The 9,872-nt window shown below is 38.6% G+C and overlaps 2 protein-coding genes across 2 annotated transcripts in view; both read left to right on the top strand.

The window, feature by feature from the left end:
* LOC107840980 (probable RNA-dependent RNA polymerase 5) overlaps positions 1-943 on the top strand; it is a 16,273-nt gene extending 15,330 nt beyond the window's left edge. The window contains exon 19 of the mRNA XM_016684957.2: positions 462-943. Coding sequence (XP_016540443.1) covers positions 462-737 — 276 coding nt within the window. The 3' untranslated portion in view covers positions 738-943. The remainder of the gene's footprint in view (positions 1-461) is intronic.
* An 847-nt stretch (positions 944-1,790) lies between these two features.
* Positions 1,791-9,260, top strand: LOC107840981 (LRR receptor-like serine/threonine-protein kinase EFR). Its single transcript, XM_016684958.2, has 4 exons — positions 1,791-3,021; positions 3,951-4,316; positions 5,437-7,443; positions 8,745-9,260. Exons 1-4 carry the CDS (start codon positions 2,076-2,078, stop codon positions 9,116-9,118), a joined length of 3,693 nt encoding a protein of 1,230 aa, XP_016540444.1. The 5' UTR covers positions 1,791-2,075; the 3' UTR covers positions 9,119-9,260.
* Positions 9,261-9,872: the final 612 nt, after the last annotated feature.

The following is a 9,872-nucleotide window of genomic DNA, read 5'->3' as shown; positions in this document are numbered from 1 at the left end:
CCTTAATGGAGCTCCGATGTGGATCCTAGCTAAAGTATAACTGAGGATAACTCGGTTCACTCTTGAACTCTGTTTAGATGGGGGTAGGACTAGATATTTTGTTTCTTAGATGAGTAAATCTGGGCCGAGGGTCTATCGGAAACAACCTCTCTGTCTCACATTTGAAGTAGTGGTATGGACTGCGTACACTTACCCTCCTCAGACCTCACTTGGTGGGAATATACTGGGTATGTGGTTGTTATTGTAGATGAGTAAATCTGGATGTTTTCCCTTGAAAGAAGTCAAACGTGAGTGTCACAATCCACTGGTATCTGTGGGAGTTTCCAGAAAATAATCGAGTTCAATTCTCACTGTCCCCATCATCCCTCCTTCCTCTCCGCGATTCTCCAATGTAACACATTTATCTTTTGAAGCCACCATGAGTGCACATTTATACAGTGCTTTTTCAAATTCTAATGCAGCTGCTATATGAAGCGCCGGATATGGAGGAAAGCATAAGGAGTAAATCGGACATATTTACCGATGCACTTGCTATTTACCAGGTGACTTATGATTACGCGAAATCTATACGCGACATCAGAAAGTGTGGTTTTGCATGGAAAGTTGCAGGTTCAGCACTTTGTAGGCTTCATGCTGAGCTCCATGCTAAAGAACATAACCAAAAAGTCATGGATGTGTCACCTTCAGTATTGCACAAATTATTGAACTTGAGGATCAAAAAAGTGTCTGACATGTAAAAAATCTGTATTGATGATTTAGTGTATATATTGTTTTTCTTCTTGTTGTATATTTTCCTCCCAAATCTTCACGTTAGACGACTTTTACGTCAACAATAACATATCTAGTGTAATTCCGTAAGTGAAGTATGTTAGACGTTTGGATGGTCACTCAACTTTGTGTGATTGGTCATTATAGTCACTCAACTTTGTTTTATCTTTCAAAAGTTACTCTTAACTTCGTTTTGTCTTTCAAAAGTATTTAACTTTTTCAATTTAGCTACCTGATAGACAAATGAGAATACATGTCAAAAAAAAAATCAAACTGGAAGAGTCAGATTGGAAAACTTTATTAGAAGTTGAGGTGTTCAGTTGAAATAAGATTTTGTTTGAACGTTTTAAATGATTTTTGGGAGCGAGTTATGTATTGAATCTTTAAACGAACAAAACTTAGCAAGCAAGCCCAATGGCTGAGTCAGGACTTTTGTTGAGGGGTTTTAAAAGTAATCATACGAATTAGCCGAAGGAGGTTCAACATTAATTATATATACATAAAAAATATTTTTAATCATGTAAAAATGGTATAATTTTTTTGTTGAAGGGGATTCGGACCTCCTGGATGCAAGGTGGCTCCACCCCTGCCAGCCATGCACCATGAAGTCCTTTTTTTTTTTAAAAAAAATATCCCTTCCTAGGAGCTTTCACTCTTTTTGCTTTCTTGATGGCTCGAATTTACGACAATCAGGTTGAAAGTAAGGGGTGCTCACCATCCGAACAACTTCTTCTTGTCCATGCACCATGAAAGTCAAATTGAGAATAGACCATAAGTGTCTAGTTACACAATTTAATGTTAGGATTAATAATCCTTACCTTCCACACCTACATAGTACATTAGCAGTAATGTGGATTTGCCATTCAACTGCATGGTGGATCCCACTTATGAATGGTCCTAATATAATAAATGTCCAAAAGAATGGATATTTTTTTATAATCGTAGTGTCCGGATAAACTTGCATCATTACAAGTATCAAATAACTTTATCTATCAAGGCTTTAGCGTATAAAAAAAAATCATTTAGTGTTTTTTGCGTATGCTAGAATTTAAGCCTGAAACAACATGATTCCTTTTATGCGACACACTTTCCCTTTTAGTTCGTCCCAGAAGAAACGACCCCTTAGAGTCGCGCAACCATAAATTTCAGAAGTCTTTTTTTTTTTCTTAAACTTTGTGTCGAATAAACGTTGCCACATAAACTGGGAAAGAGAAGTATCATACATCAATGCCTTACATCCTCTTACAACCAATATGATATGAAACATCCAACAAAACTCTTGTATTCCCTAACATCAGAATCCATATATGGAGAAGTTTTACTATTGGTATGCAAATATTCCAGCACTTTTGGTTTTAACATTCCTAACAGTTTGGTTGAGTTCAGTCAGGGCATTTACAAACATAAACACAGATGAATCTGCACTTATTGCTTTTAGATCACATATAACTTCAGATCCTGATCATCTCTTGACCAAAAACTGGACGCGGTCCAGTAACAGATCATCGATCTGTTACTGGATCGGCATCCTTTGTAGTAGTGACGATGACTATCATAGAGTGATGTCTTTAAACGTATCAGGATTCAGACTCTCAGGCACAATTGCTCCTGAAATAGGAAACCTGACATTCCTCACATCGTTAGATATCAGTAACAACAACTTCAGTGGCTTGATGCCTAGTGAGTTAGGTCATTTACGACGCTTACAAGAGATAAACGTAGGAATTAACAGTCTAAACGGAGACATTCCAACCTGGTTTGGAAAGTTACCAAAGCTCGAGAACATTTTTATGAACGAAAACAAGTTCAGTGGTGCTATTCCATCGGTTTTAGGCAACATCACAAAGCTGAAGAGATTGGTACTTGCGTACAATACGTTACATGGAAACATCCCAAAAGAGATAGGAAATCTTACCATGTTAGTAGAAGTTGACTGGAAATATAACATGCTTACAGGATCTATACCGTCTGAAATGTTCAACATATCCTCCTTGCAATTCATCGATATCACTGGTAATAGTTTGACAGGTGAACTACCACCGGATATCTGCAATGATCATCGTCTTGTTAAGCTTCAAGGGATATTTTTATCGTTGAATCAGCTTCATGGACGAATCCCATCAAAGTTTCATCTTTGCCAGGAACTCCAGGATTTGTCCTTGTCTTTCAATCAATTCAATGGAAAAATCCCAGATGAAATTGGGTACATAACCAAGCTCAAGACACTATATCTCGGGGTAAACAATTTGATAGGTATCATACTCGCTCTATTTCAATTTATTTGTCTGACTTCCCTTTTTTGTTCAGTTCAAAATGAATCTCTCGTTCCTTCTTTAATTTCAACTTTCCGCATGACATGTTTACTTCTTCATATTTTGAACCGCCAAAATGAAATAACAGTCAAAATTCTTCTTCATTTCTCTATATTCTGGAAAAAAAACTCAAAACGACAGAAATTCCATTGAAACCATCAGTTTTCTGTTTCTCACCAGTTCATTTCCTCAACTTATATGTACCGCACCGAGGACATGATCTTAGATAGGAGGTTGTGAAGGACACGGATAAATGTAAAAGGTTAGTAGGTAGGAGTGCATTGTCCTGTTGTCCGTCCATACTAATAGTCGTAGTAGTACTCTTGTAGTTTCTTTTCCTTCGATGTCTGTTACTATTCGTTATTTCTTGTACTTCGGCTATCGTATTATTTTGTTGTAGTACTGTTCTATTACTATCTGTTGTTTCTTGTACCTCAAATTGATCGAGGTGTTTTGCCATATATACTTGGCTTTGAAGGTTAGTAGGTAGGAGTGCATTGCCTTGTTGTCCGTCCATATTAGTAGTCGTAGCAGTACTCTTGTAGTTTCTTATCCTTCTACTTCTGTTACTATCTGTTGTTTCTTGTACCTCCAATCGATCGAGGTGCTTTGCAATATACACTTACTTAGCTTTGAAGGTTAGTAGGTAGGAGTGCATTGTCTTGTTGTCCATCCATACAAGTAGTCGTAGTAGTACTCTTGTAGTTTCTTGTCCTTCGACTTCTGTTACTATCTGTTGTTTCCTGTACTTCGACTATCGTATTATTTTGTTGTAGTACCGTTCTGTTACTATCTGTTGTTTCTTGTACCTCCACTCGATCGAGGTGCTTTGCCGTATATACTCACTTAGCTTTGACAATATTTCTGCAGGTGGAATTCCTGAAAGTTTGAGTAACCTTACATATTTGGAGATGCTAAGCTTAAAAGGTAGTACCCTGACAGGTCAAATTCCACATTCACTCTTCAACATGTCCAACTTAAAGCAACTCGATCTCGGGAACAACAGCCTGTCGGGAAGCATGCCATCCTCGAGCAGTCGATGTAATCTTCCTCTCCTTGAAGGGCTCTTTCTCAACGCAAATCAGATAACCGGTGAAATCCCCGCAAACATATTCAGATGCAAACGGCTTCAAGTCCTACAACTAACAGGCAATATGCTTAAAGGCAGCATTTCAGAAGATATTCGGAACCTTACTTTCCTTCAGTATCTGACTTTAGGGGACAACAACTTTACAGGTACGCAACGCCAAATTGCTATTGCCCTTGTTTCCCGATATTCGTTCATCAGCATATATAAGAGATCAAAGAACCTTGTAGCTTCTATTTACATGACATGACAGTCCTAAATTTACCTACCACATTAGATATCAATCCTGTTGTAAGCTATTTAAGAGGTCTAAAATTAATAAGAACAAACTATTTCTACCTCGAAGGGAGCCCTGGAGTAACTGGTAAAGTTGTTGTCATGTGACCAGGAGGTCACGGGTTCAAGCCTTGGAAACAGCCTCTGGCAGAAGTGCAAGGTAAGGCTGCGTACAATACACCCTTGTGGTGGGGCCCTTCCCCGGACACTGCGCATAGCGGTAGCTTTAGTGCACCGGGCTGCCCTCTTAAACTATTTCTACCTCATACATTAATGACACCATGCAGCTTGTCTCGACGCACATGTTTTACGTACACAGTATCAGGTAGTGTATATGTTGGATCCTCTCACCCCCTCCCCCATCACTTTTGCTACATGGCCAGACATGTAGAAACTGATTCGCATATCGGATAACAAAGTAGAAACCTTTCAGTAAGTTGATATTAACATACAGATGAGTTTTTATGCTGTAAACTACTCCCTCAGTTTCAATTTGTTTGTTTGGTTTTGACTTGGCACGGAGTTTAAGAAAGTACAAACGACTTTTGATCTTGAGATCTTGAATAGGTCATGTGGAAAGTTAAAATTAAGAGTTCCCAAAAAAGGAATGAGGCATTCTTTTTAAAACAAACTAAAATGGAAAGTAAGACAAACAAATTGAAACGACTAAAAAGGAAAGTAAGACAAACAAATTGAAACGGAGGGGAGTACTTCTTTACATTCCTAATCCACTAAGTTGGTGACGGATTTCTTCTAAGTATGAATGATGTGATACGAAGGGGAGCCTTGGAGTACCTGGTAAAGTTATTGTCATGTGACCGGGAGGTCATGGGTTCAAGCCTTGGAAACAACCTCTGGCAGAAATGCAAGGTAAGGCTGCGTACAATATACCCTTGTGGTGAGGCCCTTCCCCGAACCCTGCGCATAGCGGGAGCTTTAGTGCACCGGGCTGCCCTTTTCATGAATGATCTGATATATTTGATACTTTATCAGGGAAATTACCAGCTGAGATAGGGAGCATAAATCTGAAGCATCTTTCCGTCCACGGAAATCACTTGTCAGGTGTCATTCCATCGAAAGTATTCAACATATCGACTTTGCAGAGTCTGGACCTAAATAGGAACTGGCTGACTGGAACTCTGTCGTCACGCTTGGGACTTCAGTTACCAAATCTGGAACAGCTTTATTTAGGTGAGAATAAGCTTACAGGATCAATTCCGAGCTCTATCTCTAATGCGTCACAGCTTGCTATTATATACCTGTCCAGCAACTCGTTCACTGGCACGATACCCAACCTTGGCAATTTAAGACTTTTGAAGAGGCTATTACTAGGAGGGAATAACCTTACAGGAGAAACATCGAAAGGAGAATTGAAATTCTTGTCCTCGTTAACTAATTGTCGACATTTGGAATACATAGAAGTGTCTTTAAATCAGTTAAAAGGTGTTCTTCCAACTTCATTAGGGAATCTCTCTGCTAGCCTTCAATTGTTTAAAGCATTTGGATGCAAAATCCGGGGGACTATACCTGTCGGAATTGGAAACTTGACAAGCTTGACCGGTATATATTTGGATAGCAATGAGTTGACTGGAGCTATCCCTAACACAATTGGAAAGTTAAGAAATCTCGAACGCATATATCTGGAATACAATAGGCTGGAGGGACATATCCCGAGTGATATTTGCCAGTTAAGTAAGCTAGGAGACATCTACGCAAGTGATAACATGATCCGTGGAGCCATACCAGCTTGTTTTGGTGAAATGAAATCACTACAGAGAGTTTACTTGGATTCGAACAATTTGACATCTACCTTACCGTTGAACTTTTGGAACCTGAATGGCCTCGTAGGTTTAAACTTATCCACGAACTCTTTGAAGGGCTATTTACCATCGGAGATCTCTAATCTGAAGGCTGCAACAGATGTGGACTTATCATGGAATCAATTTTCAGGAAAAATCCCAAGCTCAATAGGCAGTGCTCAATCAATAGTTTACCTTTCTTTGGCACACAATGAATTGGGAGGTCGTATTCCTGAATCATTGAGCAACTTGATAAGCTTAGAGACATTAGATCTGTCGTCTAACATATTGTCAGGAAGGATTCCCAAGTCTCTCGAGGCAATGAGGTATCTCCGACACTTCAATGTCTCCGTGAATGAATTGGAAGGAGAAATTCCATCAGGTGGATGTTTTGCGAACTTCAGCGCTGAATCTTTTAGGAAAAATCACGAGCTGTGTGGAGTACCTCGGCTGCAAGTTCCACCCTGCAGGACAAAACATTCCAACTCGAAAAGTGTTTCATCTTTGATTAAATATGTCTTGCCTCCTCTCTTGTCGATAATTCTCATAGTGATCATTATACTTATAGTGATAAGGAAACGGAACCAATATGTAAAGATGAAAACGGAGGAATCACAACGTGCTGCAATTCTTTCACCTATTGCATTCTTGAGAAATGTTACATATCTTGAACTTGTGCGAGCAACAAATTCATTTTCTGAAGCCAATCTACTAGGAAAGGGAAGTTTCGGTTCAGTTTATCGAGGAGAACTTGATGATGGAACAGATGTAGCAGTAAAAGTTTTTAACTCACTATCAGAAGGAGCAACCAAGAGTTTCTACGCTGAATGCAAGATATTGAGCAGCATTCGTCATCGGAACCTTACAAAAATCCTCAGCTGTTGTAGTACTGCAGAAGTCAAAGCCATTGTATTAGATTACATGCCAAATGAGAATCTAGATAGGTGGTTGTATTCCCAAGATCGTCGTTTAAGTATGCTTCAGAGATTGAACATAGCAATAGATATTGCCTCAGCTTTAGAGTATCTTCATTGTGGTCTAACAACACCGATTGTACACTGTGACCTGAAGCCGAACAACATCCTATTAGATAAAGATATGACTGCACATCTTTGCGATTTTGGAATCGCAAAGATTTTTGAGCAAGACATGCATATGGCTCAAACCAAGACATTGGCCACCATTGGATATATGGCACCAGGTGAAACTAAACTCAAATCCTCTTTATTCTGCTTTATTTAGTAGTATAAACATGCTAAGTAAATTACCTAAAAAATCATTCGTGATCTACATTGCTTGAATCTGTCAGTAGCAAAAACTCCATTTCGTTGATCACATCTTCTCAGATTATCAAATCTTCTTCATGTTTGTGACCTTCATTCGCTAGAAAATCTGCACATTTGTTTGCCACCCTCCAGATACGAATGATAGTATAGCCTCATTGACTTCCACCAAGTATTTGTAATCTTCAATAATCGCGCTAAGAGGGTGAAACTGTATGTTTTCCTCTTGGATGCGACAGCAAGTAGGCAGTCTGTTTTTGCATCTAATGCTGTATATCCCCTATCTTTTTGCTAGTTTGAGTCCTCGATTGATGCTCCATAGTCTGCAGTAAGCCCTTCCCGAATATTTCAATATACACTTTCCTCGTCATCTCTAAAAATTCCTCCGAAGGTAACATCTCCGGTTTGGATCTTTACGATATCATCAGTATAGCTCGACTTGTTTCGATATAGCGGTTTGCATAGGGAATACTTGAACAATTTCCATAGGGTAAATTGTAATGTGTTTACATATAAGTTTTGTAGGTATACATTTCTATTCTGGTACTCCCTTTGTTTCAGTTTGTTTGTCTTACTTTCCTTTTTAGTCCGTTTTGAAAAGAATGTCTCTTTCCTTTCTTGACAACTCTTTAAACTCTAACCTTCCACAAGACATGTTTAAGACCACGGGATGGAGCAGGCGGGGTAGGGGTAGGCTGAAGAAATACTGGAGAGAGGTTATCAGGCGGGACATGGAGCAGTTACAGCTCACAAAGGACATGACCCTAGATAGGAAGATCTGGAGGACGAGGATTAGGATAGAAGGCTAGTGCCATTTTGGGTCACTGGGGTAGGGCATTACTTGGTAGGGTATTATTCTTGTTATGACACCTTGTTGCATGCTTTATTACGAGTTTGTTTACTGCCCTTTGGTTATTATTCCTTGTGGGTGGCGTAGGTATGTACTGTCATCTTGTTCCATGCTTTATTAAGGATTTGTGTATTATTCCGTGTCTTGAGCCGGGGGTCTATCGGAAACAGCCTTTCTACTTCTCCGGAGGTAGTGGTATGGGCTGTGTACATCTTTACCCCCAGACGCCACTATATGGGAATATACTGGGTTTGTTGTTGTTGTTGTTGTTCTTAAACTCCGCGTCAGACAAACAAACTGAAACTGAAGGAGTACAATATCAACTAGACCTTATGCTATGTATGTTTGCACATTGTAATGTTATTGCAGAATATGGAACTCATGGGATAGTTTCAACAAGTGGAGATATCTACAGCTATGGCATTATATTGTTGGAAATGTTTACGGGGAAAAAACCGACTGATGATATGTTCGGGGAAGCAATGAACTTGAAATGTTACATGAGCGAAAGCTTACGTAGAAAATCCTTAATGGAAGTCCTGGATTGTGATGTGAAGAGAGATTTAGAGCAGTTTTCTGAAGTAGTAGTACAACAGTTTGTGTCATCTGTGTTTTGTTTGGCATTGGAATGTTTGAAAGATTGTCCTGAAGACAGAATGAGCATAAATGATATTGTGGATGGTCTTAGAAAAGCTAAAATTGAATATTTAGCTATTAGAGGAAAGGTAGAAAAGGTGGTGTAGATTTTCTGATTTTGAACAAAGTTGTAAATATTTTGTTTTGTGAAACTACTACAACAATGTAGGCAGTATTTCGATAAACAGTTGATGATAGTTCAGTTGTATAGATTTTCTGATTGCAAACAAAGTTGTAAATATTTTGTTTTGCTTTTTTATTAACGATTTTACAATCTCTGGGAGTTTTGTGCTTGTGCGAGACTACAACAACAGTTGATAATTCGTGTAGAAAACTTAAAAACTTAACACTTGATAGTTTAGATATGAAACTCACACAAACATGATACTTTAAGCGTGTTTCTAACCCTTGACTCCCAAATTAACACAATTAATGACTTGGGTGTCTTTTTGGTTATAAAGTAAGATTTTATTAGGTTCAATAATCTAGTAATCTTATATGATACTTTTAAAATCCGACTAATCCAGATTCATGCAAGAAAGTTACGCTTCAAGCACTCCCCAACGAAGGGGTGTATTTCCAGGACTCGAATCTGAGAACTCTGATTAAGAAGGAGAGTTCTTATATCAAACAAGAAAACTTGCTAATACAATTATACATGAAGAGATTAATAGCATCCTCAAAGAGCACAAGCAAACATTTTCTGATAATCAGAGGTAAAACTAAAAAAAAAAAAGAAAAAAAAAAGGGCAGCCCGATACATTAAAGCTCCCGCTATATGCACCACAATGGTGTATTGTACGCAGCCTTTACCATAGTTATTAAAGAACATACTTTTCCACAAAATTACTATGTATATAC

Source organism: Capsicum annuum, chromosome 9, assembly GCF_002878395.1.
Source record: "Capsicum annuum cultivar UCD-10X-F1 chromosome 9, UCD10Xv1.1, whole genome shotgun sequence".
Lineage (NCBI taxonomy): Eukaryota > Viridiplantae > Streptophyta > Magnoliopsida > Solanales > Solanaceae > Capsicum > Capsicum annuum.
This window is presented reverse-complemented; position numbering and strand designations above follow the sequence as displayed.